General features: G+C 36.4%; 1 protein-coding gene across 2 annotated transcripts in view; it reads left to right on the forward strand.

Annotated features, from left to right (window-relative positions):
• LOC103721223 (ARM repeat superfamily protein) overlaps positions 1 to 21,970 on the forward strand; it is a 35,625-nt gene extending 13,655 nt beyond the window's left edge. The window contains exons 5-18 of one of the 2 annotated variants that reach the window (XR_015971928.2): positions 826 to 1,036; positions 1,119 to 1,300; positions 1,472 to 1,714; positions 7,252 to 7,442; positions 9,842 to 9,935; positions 10,035 to 10,091; positions 10,175 to 10,309; positions 12,908 to 12,973; positions 14,703 to 14,816; positions 15,632 to 15,793; positions 15,881 to 16,005; positions 16,116 to 16,217; positions 20,997 to 21,076; positions 21,166 to 21,970. Coding sequence is in view for 1 of the 2 variants with exons in the window: in XM_008811338.6 (XP_008809560.4) it covers positions 826 to 1,036; positions 1,119 to 1,300; positions 1,472 to 1,714; positions 7,252 to 7,442; positions 9,842 to 9,935; positions 10,035 to 10,091; positions 10,175 to 10,309; positions 12,908 to 12,973; positions 14,703 to 14,816; positions 15,632 to 15,793; positions 15,877 to 16,005; positions 16,116 to 16,217; positions 20,997 to 21,076; positions 21,166 to 21,544 (2,145 nt within the window). In the remaining variant the exon portion in view is untranslated. Of the gene's footprint in view, positions 1 to 825; positions 1,037 to 1,118; positions 1,301 to 1,471; positions 1,715 to 7,251; positions 7,443 to 9,841; positions 9,936 to 10,034; positions 10,092 to 10,174; positions 10,310 to 12,907; positions 12,974 to 14,702; positions 14,817 to 15,631; positions 15,794 to 15,876; positions 16,006 to 16,115; positions 16,218 to 20,996; positions 21,077 to 21,165 lie in introns of both variants that reach the window. The other variant, XM_008811338.6, reaches the window with a different exon arrangement.
• Positions 21,971 to 23,595: the final 1,625 nt, after the last annotated feature.

A 23,595-nucleotide genomic window follows, 5' to 3' on the forward strand; every position in this document is an offset into this window, starting at 1 on the left:
CATTTAGAGAAGCACATTAAAAAAGGAATTCATAGGTAGGAAGGGATAAGATTGGGGATTAGGTTTTTACATTTTAACTCGTAGTTAAATATATTGCATAATAGTCGGGTTAGGCCGAGGTGTAAGTTATTTATGAGTCAAGCTGAGCCTTACTTGATTTTTGATTGGACCTAAGAAATCTTAGCCCGGCGTGGCCTGTCTGGCCGAGATGTGCGGCCCAGACTGGCCAATAAACAGGCCGAGCAGGTCGGGCTGGGCTAATTTTGCTTAGGTTTATTCTTAAAGCAAAATTAAGGTTATATCTAATTTGTATTTAACCAGATCACCTCATTGCGCTTATTTGAGTTAGTGGCCGTCTAATACATCAATGTCAATAACTGAATTCGATATCTGTGAGGAAAAAATTATTGATTGGGCACTACATTTAGGCACAAAGAAATATATATAGTAAGTCTTACATTTATGTACATAAAAATAAATGAGCAACCCTAATGAAAGGTAACTAATAAACCCTGCTTTTTGTGGGGACTCCATACACAACTGAATTTTCTACTCCAATTGTCTAGATTAAAATAGCTTGGGCTGAAAGAAATTAAATAAAACAGCTTGGTCCTATGCTCAGCTTTTGTTTATTTAATCTGTAAGTATACAGGTAGAGTACTGCATGAGGGTTGCAAATTTCTACAAAATTTCTACAGTGAAATGAATTATTGGTTATATTTTCTCTATTTTTAAATGCAAGAATATTTTAGTAGTCTGAGAAGTTGAATTCATTGGACAATGTTATTTCCATTAATTCTAGTGCACGGTCTTGTTTCTCTGCAGCTTCAGGAGTGTATTGGGGCTGCTATAATTGCTATGGGACCAGAGAAGGTGCTTTCACTGATACCCATCACTTTTGACAAGGAAAAGTTAACTTGTTCAAATACTTGGCTCATACCTATACTAAAGAAATATGTGGTTGGATCATCATTGCAATTTTTTATGGAGCATATTGTGCCCCTAGCAGAATCTCTACAAAATGCCTGTGATAAAGGTACTGCTGCAAGCTTCTTTTAATATTTAAACCTGCATTTATTGACACAAGCTTTTCTAAAATTTTCTTTTCATTTTTCCAGTTAAAAAAGCATCTAAGCAGAAAAATCTGAAGTCCTGTGTTCATGGCTTATGGGATTTGCTTCCTGCCTTCTGCCACTATCCAACTGATACTTATCATAATTTTAAGATCTTGGCCAAGCTATTGATGGTGGTTTTAAAGGAAGATCCATCCTTACATGAAGTCATAGCCGTAGCCTTGCAGGTTTAATTGGTTCAAATGTATCACAGTATTCTTGTTAACTCCCTTTATCTATGGAATCTATGGTTTCTTTATCTGTCATTGCCAAACCTATGTAAATATGTAATGCTATAATCCTTTTTATTCATCATACTGAGTTTTCTGACTTCTTGAAAACTTATTGTTTCCTTTCAGGAACTTGTGAATGAAAACAGAAGTATAGTCCAAACAAGTCAAGATGACAACCAGCACGGGGACCTATCAACTAGCCTCATTTTAGAAAATCTTCATGTTGAATCTAGATTTTCACCTTTTCATTACTCCAGGAAAACTGCATCTAAGAATATAAAGGCCTTGACCTCGAGTTCTGTGGATTTAGTTGAGACTATTGCAGATGTTTTCTTTGATTCTCCTCCTGAAAAGCGTGCTTACCTGAAGGTGTGCAATTCTCCACGACATCTTATCCTTGCTATACTATGGAATCATGAATGCTGGTGTATTAATAGAGGCTGTTGATTGATTATTTGTTCAGGTTTTAGCACTCAATATGGTACACTTCGTTATTTTAATTGATCTAGTGTTGTCAAAGGAGGCTACCTAGGTGCCAGTTGATCCTGCATGAGTGCTTTAGCAGCCCAACCACCTAATCACTGTGGATGCTTAGGAGCCTTAGGCATCTAAAGGCCACCTAGTACTCATGTTGCCACTTTAACTATGGCCTGCTACTGAAGGGCAACCAGTAAATTTAGTTCTTTTTATTTTAATTGCAGGCCTCATTCGAGACTCTAAAAAGAAATTTAAAATACGGAGGGAAGTCATAAGTGCATATGTCAATTAACTGACACAAAGACACATTTAATCAATAAACCTTCATGCTATTTATTCACACTCAGTGAGAACACAACCATTTAGTAGTATGCTCCTTCATACTCTCTTTTTTTTTTCTTATTTCATAGCTGATTCTTTGGAACTTATATGTGAAGTAATAAATTTAGAATACACAAACATATGGGTTTCGTTAAATTGCAAAAGTTTAACTTCAGGCATCTGCTTGACTTTCCGGGATTTCATGTGCATCTTTACAAGGTCCATCACCTAGAACTAACTAGGCGGCTTGACAATGTCACTCTATACCTTTTATATCCTCAAGATATCTATAAAACAGATTTTTGTTTGAATATTTTATTACTTAATATGTGTATTCTTGTTGACTTTTTGAGCTTTTCGAGATCTGGAAACTCCTCATAATTAATGGTGTCAGAGCCTCAAACTTTGTCTATAGTCTATGTTATCATGGATTTTATAATGCTTCTTCTACTAGAGAAAAAATAGACAGGTGGCTTGTCAATTTTGAACGTTATGTTCTTTGGGAATCCATTGCCGTAGAAATTTCTATAATATTTTTTAGCTGTAGAAATTTCTCTCTCATATTTTTTACCTGTAGAAATTTCTCTCTCATATTTTTTAGCTGTAGAAATTTCTCTCTCATATGTTTTAGCTGTAGAATTTTCTCATGATTTTCATGGTTTTGTAGAATTTATGAAATAGTATGTCCTTAAAGTCTCATCTGTTTCAGCCTTCTTGCAGTGTGTTGTTCCTAAATTTGGGTGGATGACTGGCATATTAATCTTCATCTCCAATCAATCATTTGTTTACCTAATATACTGCTAGATGAAAAATAAAAACATGGATTGACTTATTGTACTTTTGCCTGTAAACTAAAATGACCATATGATACCATAATAAAACTATTATGGTCAACTAAAGCATGGAATGACTTCTTGTACAATATTCTATGACATAATGCAAAATCTCAAATTATTCTTGGCTTTTACCTTGGCTGAATGATTCTCTGAAATATTCTTGGATGAAAAAAAAATATCAAGAACTCTTCAATTTTTCAAAAATTATACACATCTCAGGATGATTTGTTCATGCATTGTTCATCACTAATTCGATAAACCTTTATGGAACACAAATGAATGATGCGACAATAGTGCTCCTTTTGCTATTGTTTAGTGTTCTTGCCTCTCGTGTATGTGTCATTGTAGGATCTAGTTGTGTTCGTTCCATTATTTGGTCATGCCTGCAGTTTGGTGATTTGCTCAAATGGTCACTATTTGTATATGCTGCCCATAGAATTTGTAGTAACCTTTTTCAGATACTAGAATAAGGACTAAGGACTTTACAGTACCGCTTTGGTGCATCATAAATTATGTATTGATAGATAAACTTAAAACTGGACTGCCAGAAAAAATTATCTTCTCATGTATAATGATCTTCACATATTGCCAAAGTATTAATAAAATTCAATGGCAATTCGATGGTTGGCCTGCACAGTCCATCTTACTTGATCATGTTGGTTGTGGCCTCTTGGTGCACATGTTTGTTACTTAGTACATCTGAGATGCACCACTCTAAGGGGTTTATTAAAGAAATAAAAATCCAATGCTAGTGGGTTCATCAAAGAAGTGTAGATAAATTTATTTTGATAAAGATAAGCATAAAACATTTTTTTCTTTTGCAAAGGTTTCTCCTTTTGAAAAAATTTCTCCAGAATATTATCAAACCTTTTGATTTAATGGATGTGATACATAATAGTTGTGTGTTAGATGCCCATCATTGTTCTTGAGGACTGATATGAGATATATTATTAGTGGAAGGCCTTGAAAGCAGATAGTCAAACCATTTATTTTCAATTTCAAGATGATGTCCTTTCTTGATCACTTATTAGGTGTATAGCGATTTAAGACTTGATAAGTTCAAATATTTAAGATGTAATAAATTCTGCACTTAAAGGCCTTCTATAGGAATTCCAATTTCAGCATACTTGCACAACTATATGTACTAATGGACTAAACTGGCTTATTTTTTTGGCTCATTGACGATTGTAGTTGGTTTGGTGGGACAATTAATGGATTACACTTGTATTTTTTTCATTTTCATTAATAAAGAATGGTCTTATTTCAGGTAAGCTATTATAAGATTCCTTTTCTTGGCATTTCAACCAGATTGCAGATACCCATAAAAACAAGTCACAATCAAAATACTCCAATTCTCTGTAAAGATTTGGTTATGCATTTGTCATCATTATATGAGTGCACAGATATGTTACTCATTTACCTGAATTGCCAATCATTAAAAGTATCGCTAAAATATTGGAAATTTGGAACTAAGAAAGCTGCAATATTATGGTAGAAGTATTTAATTTAGTGCCTATTCCCATCTCTTTCGCCTTGCTTAGCGTGGCAGGCATGAAATTGCTTTCAATTCACCAAGAACCTACTATGCTGCAGTGCCACATGAAGAGGATGTGGGAGAGCCTATATAAGAGTTGGACTCTTATATTGTAGCAGGACTACTCTTGTTAAGCTGTCTTAACCGCCTACCTACATTTGGATGTGTTATGCAAGCCCTCGATCACAACATAATTATCAGGGTGCCCATGTGACACAGGATTCAGGATATGCATATTGTGTGTGAAGTACAATGGGGAGTATTACATCCAGATCCCTCCATGTGGAACACAATTTTGTATGTAGTCACTTTACTAACAATATCCTATAATAGTTCTTTATATTATCTATTCATCCGTCCGTCCATCTACAAGGAACTCATTCTTGGTTGAAAAACAGCATGAGGATGGGGAACACATCTGCAATTTGAAAAACATCATTTAAAAACATCTTGTAATAATTATTGCATATAAATTTACTGAAACATGACAAACAGTTCTGAAGATGTTGGTACATGGATTTTCTATATTATCATATCTTGTGCCTAATCTTGATCCATGTAGCAATAGAATCCTCATTGCAGTTTTACTTCGATTGATCCCTTAATTCAGTCTGTGTGCCCATGGAGGCCTCTGGAAACATTACAAGGGTTGATTGACGCCATCTAAATGGTGACTCTCTACTAAGTAGATTTTCTAGTCGACCATTCATTATAATTCACATCCCTGTAACCCAATTGTTCATTGTCTAGTGTGAAAAAGGCCTAGAAGATTTAGGTGTTGTCCATGATGCTCAAATAAGTAAGTTCCCAGTTTCATCTAGAGTTCAAAAGTTTAATGTATGGAAACTATTAAAAATCCTCTTAATGTGAGAACTCGTGCGGGTATGTGTTTAGTCCTACATTGGTTGGGATTGGGTGATTTATCATGACATTTTATATTTTCAGTTTATGATATAATGTTGGTTGATCAGAAGGGGACATCAATAAATGCTAAAGAGTATACTCTTGTATCACGAGAATCTTTTTTTTTTTTTTTCTGAGGGCTGTATAAAGGCTTCAAAATCAGGAGAGCAAAAGAGCAGTATATGGAATGCAGTTTTTGTGAAAATAGAAAAGATGATGCGACCATTGTCAAGATTGGTAGACAACAAGTATAGCAAAAATAATTGTCTTGTCATCTCAGGTCCGTTATACAAAAGAATGGAGATGAAAATGAAGGCATATCTAATAAAATTAGAGCTGAATGTTTGAAGTGAAGATATGCTTCTAGGTTGTTATGTTGACCAACACATGCCTTAGTAACTTATAGGGGAAAAAATAATCAAATGACAATAAGGCTTGCAATTGTATAGCTTACAATATTTATTATTTACCAATAAAGAAGGTCCAAAAAACAAGACGATTGTAACTGAAGTGAGTTCTGATGCATTTGTTGGTAAAACTAGGAAGTTTTTGAGGCATGAGTATATTAGAGGAGCTTTAGGAGTTCTGCTAGTTATAGTTAAAATGATAGAGAACCAGCTACCATGGTATAGGCACGTATATTGAAGATATGAGGATGCAATATGAAGGAGGGATACTCAAGTTTCTGTTGAAGGATCTAAAAAGAGGAGGAAATGCCTTGTGGTAATAAGATGGAAGTCAACCGATAATAGGGCTTGTATCGGCTAGGTACCAGTCTAGAATGGTACTAGCACGTATCGTACTGACTCGAGGCATTACCGGAACTAGGGGTGGAGAGAGGAGAGGGAGGGGGAGAGAGGAGAGAGAAAGAGGCGGGTGAGAGAGTGGAGGGCTTCCTTGAACGGAGAGGGGCGAAGAGAGGCGAGCTAGAGAGGGCTTGTTATTGTCGACGAGCATGAGAGAGCGGGGAGAATGGAGAGGGTGAGAGAGACTGAGAGAGGACGTTTATCGGTCCGTCGTCATCGTCATTGTTAGCAACGGTGGCGATGATGAAGTCCTAACACTAGCGCAAACTACCGAAGCGAAGAAAAGGCTGGATCAAGGAGAGGTGACTCGGGAGGTGAACGAGGGTTGAGCAAAGCCGCGAAGGGTGAACCATCTTGAACTGAGTGGAACCGGGCGGTTCCACGTGGTTTGGCCTAGTTTGGCCCAGACCAAATCGAAAAGCCATTCCATCCTGATAACCGACCGGTCTAGCTTTGCACACCTTGAACCAGATGGTTCAGGATGGTTTGGCCATGCTTGATAGATGTTTTAAAAAAAGATTTTGCAAAGATTGCTATAACATTAGAAGTGGCCCTTAACAGGAATCTCTGTTATTATAGTTATGTGAATAATATGGCTTATGATACCATGGATGGGCTGTGATACCTTTACATGTGATTCACCACCATTGAATAGTATAAAATTTGTAAAGCTAGTAAAATTGGAAGATGAAGGGGTGAGCAAACTCCCTAGGTCAAAGTTGGGAAGCTGGGTACAGGGGAAGATGCTCCACCATTTCCTTTATAGTTTATATTGTGCATCTATGTATGTATTTATGTATCTATCTATCTTTCTATCCTGTCTATTTATTCCATCTTTCTACCTATCTATTTTAACTTCTACTAAACTTGCTTTCCCTGGTCCACCTTAAGCAATTGCCATGTGAATTCATTGTTTCAGTTTTCATTGTAGAGCGACTATTTGGTGATATATAGGCTAACCTTAAGCATAAGAAATTTTAACTAAAAGAGTCCTCTTTTTTTATTTTTTTTATTTTTGGATGATTTCAGGAAACAATTGGCTGCTTAGCTTTTCTTGTCGGGAGTGAAAGCATTCATAGCCTCTTTCTTTCATTATTGGAAAAGTTTGATTTAGTAGGTTCTTTAGTTGAATCTAAAGAACTGGAGGATCCAATTCAAGATGCTGATAAGAAGGAAGAGGTAGAAGAATCAGCCAATAAGGAGAAACACAAAGAAAATAGGTAACAAGCATTTCTTATTCCTTATACATATTCATGAACTTGTTGATAGTCTTCATTGTTTGACCACTTTTTAGTTTTTTGTGTTCTTTCTGCACAATGCATAAGCATTAAGATTGTTTATCTAAACATAGCTAATGATTTTAATGCTCCACATTTATGATTAAAATGATGGCAGCATAGCTATATCTGTTGAATATCCTTTGCTATTTAAGTTATATCTCCACTAGGCACTAGCAATACCCTCTTGTATGTCCCTATGTAATGCAGCTTAATGTATGCATCTTGAATGAGAAGTACATCAGTTCCTGGTCAGTTTAATGATAAAAGCTGCATACAAAAAAAATCAAATATGGTAGTCGATGTGCTGATTTAATGGAAATCCTGATTAAATGGAAATCAATGGTAAGTTCTTGTCTGAATAAAATGACATTAAGTAGAGCGATGAAGGACACATACCAGGATGAGGACTACTGGAGAAATGAAGCCATTATGGAGAGTCAAATCTTTTATTCTATTCTCCCAAGAATCATGGGGATGATGTGTTGTTTTTTGATAAAGTTGGAGTTTGTTTGTAGACCTCAAGTTGTCTTTACCAAGGGATATTCATATAATAATCTAAGCCATTCAAACACAAACTCAAGGTATCAGTGCATTTGCATGTTTGTTTCTTTCTGCTTTTCAAGAATTGTAGCCAGACCTCTCTTTTAGATAACAACTATGGAATTGAACATGGAATTTGATTTTATTGTATAAACTCCCTTGTTGCTTTCTTAGATAGTTTAGAGGGAGAGAATTGAAAAGAGCACACATGTAGCAAACATCATCTATTTAAATAAAATCATCAAGTGCATATGAACATGTCTGGTGCTAGGATGTTGTGTGAAAATACACACGAACAACGCAGGCATGCCCTTTAATGGGGAAATCTGAATTCAGAAGCCACATTATTGATCTTAAAGGATGCATATAACAGAACAAGAGTGTATTCAACCAAAATTGCCAAGTGCATTTGCTTGTGCCTAATGCCAGTATGTACATATGCACATAGTGCTCAAAACACCCAGCCATATTCTTACACAAAAAATCACATGTTTTACAAAATCACCTATGTACATTCGCCCTCCCAATTCGCTCCTCCCGTGGGTAAGCTTGTTCTTCTGCGATATTTCCTTCTTCGTTTGCGTGGATGACCGATTGATGCTATGTGGATGTAGGTCACCTAGAGACCTTTTGGAGATAGGCCTTATGCTGCTAGGTTTAATTTTTATATGCTTTAAAAGCAAATTGAATGTTTTTCATGTTTCTTACCTATGTATATATTGGACAAGCATTGATCATGTCTGGATATCTGAAAAAACAAATGAACCAGCATTTAAAGTATGGCTGGCAAAATCAATTTATGATTTTATTACAATGCTTGAAAAATAAAATATTAGTGTTAAGTAGAAAACATAATTTTTTTTAGTGTGAAAGCAACAAATTGAGTCATGTATGCTAAAGAACATGTATGTTAGCAAAACTGATGGTATCTGGGAATGTAGTTATGTTTTAATTCACTATTTTCCCATATTATTCTTTGTACTTGTGCTCTAGTAATCTGTTCGCGTACAAGGTATTGACTTTATCTGAAACTTTTTTTTAAATGCATTTAAAATGCTAATTTCAAACTTAATATGGTTGTCCATCTTAGTTTATGGTTTTTGCCTTAGTAATGATCTGGACTGTGAGAATTATCAGTGATTTCACCAGTATTACATGCATATCTGGTTAATTTTTTATGTATTTGAATCGTTTATATGTGTCAGATGAATGATGTTTCCTATTTTGGTCCGGCATTACTCATTTTCAAGAGTAGAAATTTTATAAGTTTCATAAGTATATCTTTGAACAACATAATACTTCAGTTTTTGACATTTATTATAGTTAATAATTCAGTTAAGTTTTAAATATAAAAGGTTTCATGTTTTTAGTTTTGCTATCTCCATTCATCATTCCTCTAAGAACAGATTGCATATGGCTTGTCAAGTGGGTAATAAAGGAGTTCTTGCTCTAAGGATGAAGTTGGAGTGAAAAATAACAGTCTAAGCCCTTTGATACAAGTGAGTCAGCATAATGAAGATTGCCTGTGTGCTTGTGGCCATACGTCCAGGACCTTTGATAGCATTATCTTTTTACCTTGCATGAAATTTTCTAATCATTGCTGTTTAAAATTCCCTTTGAATCTAGCATAATCTCACATCATCATTAATGAGTTCATGAAGTAATGTTTCTGGAAATGCACTTTAGTTTCTGCAGATTTATAATTAACCATAAGATATTTCCAAAGGCATTATGAGTTTATGTTCTTTATTGCTTTAGGGTGCAGACCAGGAGGTTAATGCAAACTTTCTCTAATGCAGGTGTTTGGTTATGGAGCTTGTATCCTCATTTGTTGAAGCAGCTGATAAAGATCTCATTAATATATTTTTTGATTTTGTCAGGTCTTCTTTATTGGTAGTCTTCAGATAACTCTTCTCCCTTTGAAGCATTAGACAAATATTCATTCTGCTATTGCAGACTAATTTATCCAAATAATTTTGTATTGCTTGCCAGGTTTGTGATGAGCGTTGTCAACGTGAAGCATACTTTACTTTGAGTAAAATTTTGAAGGTCAAGAGAATAAATTTGGCTACATAATGTTCAAAATGATACCGACATTATGCTTAAATAAACTTTGTTCTTTTGTTGTGCAGGGGCATAGTTGGTTTTGCTCAGCTCGAGTTAATGAGTTAATCGATCTGTTTAATAGTATTAAGGCCCCTGCGGATAGTATGGCGTTGAAAAATCGTTTGTCGTGTTACCATTTTCTATTGGTTCACATGTTAAAGGTGAGAACTAAGAACTTTCTCATTGTTGCCCACTGATGCATGTGTATTCAGGCTTCAAAACACTTAATTTTTGGTTTCTTGATAGTTTTTAACTTTTTATGATGTAGATCATGGTTAAAAGTATAGATTCTCAATTTAACATATCCATTGTTAATTTTGCATTGACAAGATTGAGGCTTTGATCCATTTGAAAGGAGAGTAGACAAACTCTATATGTCACCTTGAACATATGCATGTTGAACTTGAAAATAGTTTAATCTTAAACAATAAAAACATGAAAATCACCAGAATAAAATTAATCATTTGATATAAAAATAATGATATATGTACCAACTATTTCATGAGCTGATGGAAATCATAACCATCAATCATATCCTGGTTTCCCTTATATTATTTGTATATAACACATGGTAAGATAAAATAATCCATCTCGTTGTCTCTTTACTTCACTTGCATCTGACGTTAAGAAACCTAACATTGAACAATAAAATGATTGTTTTACCTATATTTCCATTGAACTTATGTGAGTTATGGATATGTCAAATCAAAATCGTATAATATATTCATGGTAAATTATAGGAGAGTATGGGTAAAAGAAAGAGAATGGATATGAGATGGCTAACTGGACATAATATATGGACTTTGTTTATTGTTATTATTTTTTTATTTTAATAGTAATTTTGACCCCCTTGAAATGGGCATACCAAACAATGTATGATAGATTCTGATATTTATTAAATCGAATGATCAAAATGTATTGCAGTCTACATGGAACCAATAATCTTTCAAAAGGCATAAATTTTTTGCATATAATATATATATATATATATATATATATATATATATATATATATATATATATATATATATCGGATTTCGATGATCGTAGGCTTGTTGGAAAGGTATTTTTGAAATCGATAGTTGATATCTTACGGACATTGGTGAATGCCAATGTTTTCTGGATTAAAAGTAGCTGAAACTTATAGCATAATTTAATAACAATTTTCTTCCAAACTTTTTTGGGATTTGAATTATTAGGAGTTCAACTAAAGATGGCGAGGATTTCTTCAGTTAGATTTGAAATCTGCATTCGCCTCTAAAAACAAGTTATATTCATTCTTCTATATGATTTAATACTTAAAATTGATTGAACAAGACATGACAGTCTTCACTAAGGGATACTTATATAATATTTTATTTCTTAATATCCTCCATGCTATAAAAGTTGTTTTATTTAAGATACAGTTACTTAAAATAACCTAACCTGTAACCTATTTATAGCCAAATTTCTGAAGCTTGCCAAGTGCATTTATTGATTATTTTCGAAGTCATGGGAAGCACAAGTGTGAAATTTTGGGAATGTATTAACTGGAGGTAGGAAATCTGGGAGCTGCATCTAGAGAGTCGTCTACTAATTAAAATTATTTGTATCAGTTTTTAACTTGAGTTTGTTACCACTTTGCCTCTTTTCTTTGCCTCTTTTCTTTGTAATGTATTCCTTCTGAGTAACAAGTCTAGAGAGTTGGGATCCATTTCAATGTTTCTAACTTAAGACTTTGTTTCCTGACATGAAATCTAGTTGTATTTTTACCGGCATGGCATGATAGTTCAATGGCCTTACAGCCCATGCTTTTCTATATTCATAATAGTCAGCCTTTTTATTTTCATAATAAACCTTCTAGCAATTTTGTTTTCACAAGCAGAAGCAGCACATCAAAATTGATTTTCACTTTGTTTGACATTTCCATCTAGTTACTTGAAATGTTTTGCATACGGTCCTTCAGGTGATTAGCAAGACATTTTGCGAGACCTGTGCTACCTCGTGCTTTTGTTATTTGTTGGGATTTGTTTTTTCATTTTTGATATTCCATGATTTTGGAGGGAAGGTATTAGAGGATGGAGATTGTAGTATATGCTATTGCTTAAACACATACACAAAGACCTGCATCTTGCATGTGTGGGCCATGCTTGAATTCTTTTTACATGCATGATGCATCTGCAAAGTCAAGTTATTTCAGCATGAGTTGAACTTATTATCTTTTATAGAAATAACCTTTCGTGGTTTTATATATTCATATAAAGCCTCGATAATGGATTCGTTAAAAATATAACAACCCATTCTCCTCAAGTTTTAGTTAATAACTTTAAATTCTTAGAATTAGTTATTCAGAAGAAAAGGGATTTTATCAAATGCTGAGGTTTTGTTTGATGGAATATGTATCCACAAAGAGGCTTCTTCCACACACACTCGATCCTCATTTAATTCTTTCCCTAAAATTTCCCTGAAATTGAAAGTTGAAACAACACCAAAGCTGCCATTTTCATTTAGTTTTTGAATGTTAACTTTTGAATTCTACTTTTTTGGTTATAGCAACCTCAGCTGTTGTCCAACATGGCATTGTTCATTAGTCTTCTTGACTGCTACATTTACTACACATATACACTCCTGGGTCCTGGCATTATGTTAGTTGTATTTATCTATATGTGCATGGAATCTCTGCGATGCTTCAAATTGTCAAGTTTTCATTTGCAGGAGCATGTAGTTCACTCAGTTGACAAAAAAGCTTCTCTAACCTGTAATTTTCAATTCTTTTGCAGAGAAATGAGGAGAACATGAACACCAAAGCATTTTTAATTCTGAATGAGATTATACTCACACTAAAGGTTTTGTCACTACCCTGCGATGGATAGCATTATTTTACTATTCATACATTATTTTAGTGTTCTCTAAAATTTGTAATTTTCTTTCTTTTATGCCTATCAATTTTTATTTTCTTAGAAGGTAGGCCACATGCGAATCATAATTGCCCATGCATAATCTTTGGGCAACATGAATGTGTCTTTAATGTAGTCAGACAAGTCAACATGGGTCTTACCCCCCATTAACCCTAAAAATGGTTCTGTAACGTCTGTCACACATAAAGTCAAAAACTAATAATTTACATACGGATGTTTGGAAAATGCCTGTCTGCCTTTTATGAAAGATATGTGGATTCTTGTTTTTTTTTAAGTTTCAAGTAAAAAGTTGCAATTTGTTTAGGAGTAAATTTGACTATTCTTATCCCATGATTGCGAAAAAAAGAAAAAAAAATCTTGACTGATACAAGGATCACTGGTAGCATCAACTTACATCATTTCATTTTTATCAGATTGCAAGCCTGAAAAATATCTGTATAACATGTTGAATTAGTGTGTAACTGGATTATTCATTCCAGGATTGAGAATATGGCCATGCATAATATATGTACAGCCTAACATGCTTTAAGAGGAGAAGGAAGTTAGGCTTAAAGAAATACTGTCTTGCCTCATTTTGCATGGAAACTACAACTGTTATTGTTCACGTGGATGCTCCCTTCTTATTACTAGAGAGGTCATTGTGCCTCACAGGAAGTTTTGAGAAATTAAAACTATTGGCCCCTTTATGAAGATTTGTTATAACACAATAATCTAAAGGCAAGTGCCTCTTATCTGGTTTTAAATGAAGCATATTCACAAGTCATGACAAATCAAGAAAATCTAGTGCTTCATAAGTGCAGTGGGGTTTTTTAATGATAATGTTTGTTTTGCTTTGCATATGTCCAAATTAGCTTGGTATTATCTTGTATTATCGAAAAGAAGAACAGCTTTTTAGAAGTAAACTAAATATTTCATCACAAACATAAATAAATGTCCAAAAGTCTCTCTGTCACCTAAAATTCCAAAGCTTTCATGTATTTCTTTTCTTTACTATGGGCCAGAATTTCTCACCATCTTTCACTCAAGTATTTTGTCCATCTTGTCTCTGTAAAATGCTCGCTAAATGCTCAAATAGCACATTGTCCAATGAGCCAAAGCAGAAACAGGCGATTCACATGAATAAGAAATAGTATCTTAGGTTTGATAATATGTGATTATTAGATTGCATGTTTTCTCACATTTTTTTCTTTTGCTTGTATCCATATTTTTATTCAGGCTTTATGAATTAGAATTTAGTAGCATGGTACATAAATGTCACATACTATACAAGGTATTTAACTGTGCTCCAGTGCTGTGCAGGCTGGCATTGACAATGTATATGCTGTGGTGTAACATTCCAGTTCTTGGCATCCACTGCCATTCAGCTATGCCACATGCTAGTACATGCCAATCAACAATTTAGTGCTTTGTTATATTTAATCTATATATTATGATTAAGCCATAATACAGGATTAGTGTTTTAGATGAAGTTAAATATTAGCATAGGCTTTGGCATTATTGCAGATTATATTATTATCCATTTTTGGTCCAAGTCAAATACATATTTGATCTATGATATGCGTATTGAATTTCTTATTGTTAAAATATTTAGTATTATTTCAAGCTATTCAATCTGATATCCAGATCTCTTGAATTTGACTTTCTTAATCTTATGCAGACTAAGAAAGAATCTCGAAAACTAGCATATGATGTACTCCTGACTATAAGTGGCAGCTTAAAGAACCCTCAGTCTGGTGATGCAGAATCAGATCTTCAACGGTTATTTAGTATGGTAATGTTACCAACACTGATCCATCATAGACTGTTAGAGCTGTCTCATGTATATATGCAATTGTGTTAAGTCATTTTACCCTCACAATGTATTCATGTAAAATTGTTATCTTAATTTTTTAAGTCATTTCAATATTTTTTGTGTGATGATAGTTCCGTGATTCATTGGACAGAAGGTACAGATGGTATCTTAAGAAAATATAATAAGAGATTCCTGCAAGAACTTTATAATTAGAATTTATAATTTGTTGAATAACCTTGCCATGGTGTCAAGACCATGGAGTTCTGTGCAAGCCATTTTTTCTTCTTTGGTTTCTTTTTTCCTTTCTAACTGCTAATCTTGCTGTCTTCAGATTTGTTTTAGATTTTTCCCAATGTTCACATAGATTGTATCACTTGGTCATTTTTGTTGTTATTGTATTTTTTAATTCCATTAGTATCAGTTTATTGTTAGCATTTTCGTCATGAGAAGTCAAGTGTGCCTTATATTCCGGTCTTTAGGAAGAAGCAGATGGATAACTTACCTGCTCTTACATTTAATTGTTAGAACCTGAGATTTATATCAACCTTATGGGCTGTCACAGAATTTAGATGGATCTATTGCTTGATTTATGATTTGTCTAGTGATATATGCGGATAATCATTTGACAAACATGTTTATGTACCAGTTATCTTGCCCTTTCCTAAGCATCTTTTTAGCTACTATAACAAAGCATCTTATCTGTATTGAGGACGTGCCTCTTACATAGCTCTGCATCATAATTAGCTGCTAGTGTATATTTAAGTTAATTTTATTCATTTTATTTCACTTTGCAGGTGATGGGATATCTCTCTAGTTCATCTCCTCACATAATAAGCGGAGCAATATCTGCACTTTCATTGCTTATATACAATGATGCTGACTTTTGTCTGGCTGTGCCAAACCTGCTGCCATCAGTTTTAGTTTTGCTGCAAAACAAAGATATTGAAGTCACTAAAGTGAGTTTCTGCTGCATGTTTATTTCTGGCTTGGGGTTTTATCTTCTAATTCGAAATCTCATATGCGCTATGACATGTGATAGGCAGCTTTGGGCTTCGTAAAGGTGTTGGTTTCCTCCTTGCAGACCGATAAACTACTGAAACTTGTCCCTGATGTTGTCAATGGAATATTGCCATGGTCATCTGTTTCAAAACATCATTTCAAATCAAAGGCATGTGCCACTTGAGCATTGTTTTGGTTCTTTTAATGATATCTGTTGTCAATTTATTTCTTCTCCTGTGAAATCTTGTTACATGATTAAGCAACTACACCAAATTGCAGGTTGCAGTCATCCTTGAGATCTTCATAAGAAAGTGTGGTTTTGATGCCATCGACATTATTGTGCCTAAAAACTGCAAGGCCTTCGTTAAAACCATTAAAGAGGTAGAGTTTCTTTTTGTATATCACCATAATATTAGGAAGAATGATCATAATTGTTTGCCACTTTTAACCAACGCAAAGTGTTCTTGGTAACAGTTATCCTATATCTATTATATTGTAGCATAAAAGGCTTGTAGTGGATTGTATTGGATAACAACAACAGGTGTAGCGTATATGCACTCCGTCGTTATAAATTTTAACTTTAAGACTTCTTACAGGTTGCTATTTGGAATGGTTGAGTTCATTCTTGGGAATATAGGGCCAAACTAGGACCTTGGGTAATTCTTTTTACATACCTCCATGGAAAAACTGAAGCACATTCATGCACTGTCTATGCAGCTTAGAAAGCTCGCATTGGATGCAAGACCAAATATGTGGTATTTGCGCTCTGTTAATATAAACTTTGACTTCATATATGTTCATGATTTACTAGTTGGAGTTTGTTGGTTTGCTTTGAAAAATTTGTGGCCAAGAAGGATGCCAAGCTCAAATAATTCCTCTTTATGATGTCATGAACAGACTTAGGCACATGATGCATGCACCCTTCCTTCCAAACACTCAAAAATTCACATGGCTACTCATATGAAGGCATAGATTCTTGCATACCCTTATAAACTATGCCATTACATGAAAAACTTGCATGCATAAACCAATTAGAAGAGTTTATCTATAAATACAACAAGATATGCGGAATCGACTGAACCGACGTACCGGTGAAGACCGGTACCAGTTGGAATCGATACCGAACCGGTTCCGCTTAAAAAAAAAAAACGCACGGACGGGCGCGTGGACGTGCACGCGTCCGCGTTCGGCCACAGAGTGGCAATAAATGCCACTCTGTGGCATTAAAAGCGGGGCTCGCTGCCCCATGCGGAGAGCCTGCCCGAGGATCCGCGCGCGCGATTCTCTGCGCGTGGTCCGCGGTTCGCACCGCGTGGAACGCGCGCAGGCTCGAGTCGGGGACGCGTTTCCACGCTTTGCTCTCTCCTTTTTTTTTTCCCTTCTCCTCTCCTTTCCGACCCTTCTCCTCCTCTCTCTTCTCTTCTCCTCTCTTTCCCCCCTTCTCCTGTGAGCAAAGAAGGGGCCGGAACCGCACCGGAGAACGGGCGATCCTTGTCGGCCCGAGGGAGGAGGTCGGCCCGAGGGAGGAGGTAAGCTTCTTCTTCTTCTCCTCTCTCTTCTTCTTCCTCTTCTTTCTTCCTCTTTCTTCCTCTTCTTTCCTCTTCTTCCTCTTCTTCTTCCCCGGTGCTGGTACCGGGCTCGTACCGGTACGCATTGGTACTAGGCTTGAACAGGTGCAAACCGTATCGGTACTGGCTATACCGTACCGGCGCTGGCCAGTACCGGTATGGTACAGGCTGAACCGGTCGGCAGCAAACCTTGAAAATAAAGGATATTTTACCTATATCTGGATAATGCGGCCTCTAGACCTAATATGTTTATTCAATGAGGGTTAGCAGGTTTCTGACTTAGGCTAGGCTAGGAGCAAGAGAGGAACAATAGTGAAGAGTTCCAGTGTTAATTTTTTCCTCATCTTTTGCTGCAACTACCTATCTCAGATCATCTGTACGTTTAGTCTTTGTTAGGTGGTCAGCTCATGAGCTCTATATCACTTGAAGACCTGGCTAGTCAAGTGTTGAGGTGTGAAGCGCAAAAAAAAGGAAAACAAAAGCAAATGACAGCATGGCTACACATCTGCACAGGAGGCCTTGAGGTTTTGATTAATAACTAAGCTCCTAGTTTTACATCTGCACAACACCCCGCCACCATCCACCCCCCCCCCCCCCCCCCCCCCCCCCCCCCCCACCATTCCGACAGGAGACTGGGACCCGAGATACCTGTAGGAGACTGGTTTTCGTAAATGAAGATGTCTCAGTCCATTCCAACCATCCCAGTTACATCCCTCTTGAACTTGGGACGCACTGGGATGGACCAGGACACAAGTTTTTTTAGCCTTTTCTTTTCTCTTCTTGTTGTGATTGGCTGTTTTGGTACATTCCGACTGTACCAACCTGGTACTGTACCATGACAGAAATAAATCGGGAAGGGGCCTGGCATCGAAATTTTTAAACCCTTGTCATATGTTATCTTTCAGTTTCAAAAAATGTTATTGCATTGCTGTGATAATGGAGATTATTAAGATGTATAGAACAAAGTCAAATGCTTACAGAATTTTAGATGAGTAAGAAACTATCTTATTTAGCATTTATATCCAATTAATCCTACTATAGATATGAAGCGACAGCAGACGAGTCTTTATATTCAATAATCAGTTTTTTGCAAAGTATCTTTGTGGCTTAAATAAAAGAGTGCATTGTAAGTCAACATCTGGTGGGTTATCGATATGCCTGCCAGCCATTGACAATCGAGACCAATTAAGATGCTAGGGAAGACTTTATGATAATTAGCCTCAACATAAGGTATTCAAACAGGTTAAGGTAATGAAACGTCCCAGGTTCTGTAGGGCTTTGGCTTTCATCTGATTTTGTTGTATTGGGTACTTTAATGAGTGAGTGACCCTTCTGCCCCCCCACAACTTGGTTTGAAACATTTTTTTGGTCAGTGGCAGGGTACCCCCTATTTTATGCTCAAACATTCTACTTGGGATCAAGGATGAGATGGTACTTCTATGGTAGTTAGATCACTCATCTTTCATATGCTAACAGCTGTTTGCACCACTTGTCCATGATGGTTTGCTTCCTGACTCATCTTTTAATTGAGATGACCAAAATATAGTTCAACTTGCAATCAGTGTATATTTGATGAGCATACAAAGAGTATAATGACATACCAAGATATAATGACCGACTACTTTGCCCATGACAAAGCGTATGTGGGCCTTCATGATCTAGAACATTGTCTTCTGCTTATCCAAAGTTCAAGTGACTTTGATACTTAAATTCATTAACTGGAATTGGTAGTTTGTTTTGTTATTTCCATGGGTGATAAGTCCCCAGACATCTGAAATCTTGTTTTAAGGATGTGAAAATTAAAAACTTTTTCCTTGCATCTGAAAAACTTTATGATGGAAATCTTAATCCTATCACTTTAGAATGAACTACGGAACATCTAAATTGAAAATACATGCTTCTAAAAAAAATTAGAGCATCAAGTGAGCACAAAGCACCAATGAAGCTAGAATCATAAAATATTATATGATCATTTCAATTGCTCATCCATAATAATGAGACATCTTGAAAAGTCAACGCAAATTGGAATTGATTTCCATGTTTCTAGACCATATGAAATCAAGACCTTGTGTCATGCCATTGAGGTTACATATTTTGAAACATCTGATGCATAGGTAGCAAATCTCCAAAACATATGATTTTTTGCTTCCTAGGATATTTAGATGTTCTAGGTTGTGCTTTTCATCGTTGATCCTGTAATGATAAAATTGGGCTTTAATCCTACTAATAAGATTCTATCTCCTCTGCATGCCAACGACACTTCTTTGTGCTGTTGCCCCGGCAACATTCAAGGGAATTTTATGCCCTATTCCTGCTTAGTAGGAGAAACTGGGCAGGTATCACCATTTTTCTCCCTTCCAATCAAGTGAGAGTGATTAAGAACATACAAGGTGGTTTAGAAGCAAATGCCAAAATTTAGTGTCATCAGACTGCCATTCGCTTCTATTTTATATTCATACTTGTTAAGTTGTCATAAATCTTGTTTGGAACAGTTTATTATAAAGGTTTTGCTTGGCTCACCATCATATTACTAAAGCTTCCTCAATTGGGTGATGTTTTACTTCCACGGCATACCTGCTGTAAAGAGCTGCTGTTCTTGCCCAACTCCCAAATACTTTTGAGTTGATAAATATTGATGAGACTTCTTTGTTCTACAGTGACTTGATATATAATTACTTTTGTAATGATCATTTTAAGTGCTACTTCAATAGTTTTTTTTTTCTTTCTAAGGTGCCTACACTGGAAATAAGCAACTTTGTTGTTTACCATCAAGGAACTATTTGAAATGATTAGAATACAGATGAACAGAAGACTTCTAAATGCATCAGTATTGAGGTTGAGAAAGATCATCAGTGCTGTCTTCTTGAACTCTAAACCAATGCCCTGCATTTTATCATGATAGTAAAGTTTTTTCATGTTCTGATATATGGCAGTATTATTATTCAATGATGCTGCCATACATAGACTTTAAAGTCTTTATTGTTCTAGTTTAGTTTTAAATCACAAGGGTGTCCTTAGGAAGATCCTGCTTTAAACTTGCATCAGAATGCATTGTCAACCTGATGTCTACTGTCAAGAAATTGGTGCTGAATTTCTAGCCAAAGAAATTTAGGCAAGGGAAGGGCTTGGATTGAAAACTATTGAGCTAGTTGGTGGGTAGGGAAATCTCTATGTTATTCATCACAGCTTAAACCAATCCTAACGAGGAACAACCCTCCAAAATGCTCTGGACTTGGACCCTACTCAGAGGGGTGAATAGTAATTTTGACATGAGGAGTTATGTTCATATCCGAGCAACAAATAAGTCAAAGATGCAGCCCATCGTAGTTGCCAGTTTGGAATTTTGTCCATTGTAATAGCCAATATGGGACTTTCTGTTTGTACAAGTTTTTCACGGTTGAGAGTTTTTGAAATATACATTCTTGAGCGAAACGGTATCCTACAGAAGTGAACTGAGCTTGTACCTCGTGTCAATTTGAACTGCCACACACCATCTTATTGTTGAATCTGAATTACTTATCACCACCCTCTTCTAGATAATGTCCTGCATGTCCTTAGCGCAGCAATTTTTCATGATACTTTTTAACTGCAGGGTCGCCGAAGCAAGAAAAATCCTAAGAGAGTTGCCCGTTCAGAAACAGCAGTGAAGTCGGCAGATTCAGTCACCAAAGGGTAGAGATTCCATAGTTATTTATAAACTATATGTTTTCATGACAGGTTTTCTTAAATGATAGTTGTCATTTGATGCTTTACATTTGCAGAGGGAAGAAAAGGGTACTTGATGATGTAACTGGATCACAAGAGAAGAATTCCAGGGCAACTACCAAGGATCAGAAAGGGAGAAGAAAGAAACAGAGAAAAGATATTTTGAGCATGAATGAGACTTGTCAAACTGCTGGTAGAAACCAATTGACAAATGGTGCAAATCCTTCTAATTCTGAGAGTTTACTTGAAGCACGGTCAAGAGAGAACAAAAAGAGGAATGTGATTGATAGACCAAAGTGGCGCAATAGAGCAACTGGTGACCATAGAAGGGACGACAAGAAGCCGAAGCATGCCCCAGCACATTCCAAGTTTGATCCATCTGCCAAATCCAACAAACGCAAAATGTCAGGAAATCCACGACGGGGAGTTAAATGAGTTTCATAAGCATTTGGAAGATGGAGATATACACAATGAGAATCTGCAGTCCCATCTCATGTCTCCAGGTTCATGGGAAGTATGTGGTATTTGCTTGGAGACCGTCTGAGCTTGACATTGAAATTTGACACTCAGCTAGGAACCAGAATTGCTGGAAGAAAAAACACAATGTCTGAAAGTGATATGGAAGGTCAGGTGCTTCAACACAAGCTGGGAGGAGGCAAAACACAAGTCATATTTTCTCACCTTGATCACCACGTCAAATTCTGGCCTCACCCATGACAATCTTTTTGACTGTTCTCCCGGAATGATGTACAATCCGAGTTTATTTATTCTTTTACAAAAACATGAAAACTATAACTAGATTACAGTACCTTATTTTCAATGTAAAATCTTGATTTATAAGATAGATTTTCCCCCCTCTCCCTTCCTTTTTCATGCTACCTTTCTGTTTAAGTGGTCATGTTGATGTTGGCATGGATTCTATACGTCCCTACAATCACCCAGAGTGTCCGGTGCTTAGAAAATACAAGTATTGGTGGAATGACAGTGGATTTGGTTCTCTTCAATTTGACAAATCAATAGAAAATTTTATTTGGGAGGATCATCGAAATCTAGCTCAATGATAGAAAGTTACAACCCTCCGCATAATACTTTCCATACGAGGAAACGAATAGGCCACCATCTATTAGAATATCACTGACTATCTAAGTAGATTACGACATAGCCAGCTGCCTAACTGCTGAAGCTTTCTTTTCCTCAAATAGTTTAGCCTGTAGGCTTTATAACAAAGGGCAGAACTTTCTGCAACAAGTCATGTGAGTTGGACCGCAATGGAAGCAATAAAACTTTCTGGTCCATCATCCGCCTACAATCTTAGGATAATACAAGCCTTAATCCTTTGCAGCAACGGGCATGTTTTGAATTCTAAAGACGTCTCGGTTCTGCGAAAAGTGACTCCAATCACTTGATCGACGGCTCGGTTCTGTGAACAGTGACTACAATGGCATGGTCGACGTCTGGGTTCTGCGAACAGTGGCTACAATGAGTTGGGTCTGTTCGGAGGGTGGATACAATGTAAAAAATAACTTCTTCGGAAAAAAAAAAATCTCTAAATTAATTACCATTCACCTCCCTTGAGAATCATCCTCAAAAGAAAGCTTCCACGCCACTGAGGTGGTAACTCAGTAATACCATAGCCTTACTTCCAACCAAGTGGTTCCAAGTTCGAAACGCGCGCACGTCGATTAAATTATGAAGACCAAATGCTCCTTGCTCGAACACGGAGTGTGAAAGGACGTATTGGTCTGCTGATAGCTTCGATGGTGCAAGATGTGACGTACTCACACGAAGGATTCGTACCGAAGCCCAGAGAGATAACCGAGCCAGGCTCATGGATAGGGAAGATATAAGTAAAACCGGCCGGAATGCCAAACACACGGTCATTTCTGCCTGTATCGAACATTCTCCTAACGGGATGGAGGCTGCTACGTGGAGGTGGGCTTGTCTCTTCCTCCCCCCTTCCCCTTTTATATACCAAAAAAAAAAAAGAAAAAAAAAAGAAAGCTTCCACCTTTGATCCTGTCTATGCTGCTGGACTCCTTAACACGAAACATAAACCAAAATTGTCAAACAATTTGACAGGGATTCGGATGACATCCGCATGCATCCATCCTGAAGTTTCTTCCAAGCTGTGTTGGAGCCACAACCAACGATGGGACCGCTGCCACAAATTGGGCAGCAGAAGCCGAAGAAGCATCAAAGGGAGAAACTCCAAAAGAACTAAACGGATACCGAGAGCACCAAACAAAGAGCAAGGTCCTAAAATCCAGCCATCGGCCAACAAGTGCATCGCCACAAAAAAAAATTCATGCCAGGAGGCTAAGAGATACTGCCTGTCTTTCTCCAAAGCTGGTTGAAACCTTTAGGACTAGAAATGCTGAAGCACATGGATCAAGGGTGCTGACTGGCTGGTCTAAGCGCCCTAGTCCAAGTTAGTTTTGCTTTTTTTTTTTTTAGGAAAGTCCAAGTTGGTTTTTTTGTCTACAAAA

This window comes from Phoenix dactylifera, chromosome 12, assembly GCF_051530095.1.
Source record: "Phoenix dactylifera cultivar Ajwa chromosome 12, Ajwa_hap1_PhDact_Kaust_v1.1, whole genome shotgun sequence".
Classification (NCBI taxonomy): domain Eukaryota; kingdom Viridiplantae; phylum Streptophyta; class Magnoliopsida; order Arecales; family Arecaceae; genus Phoenix; species Phoenix dactylifera.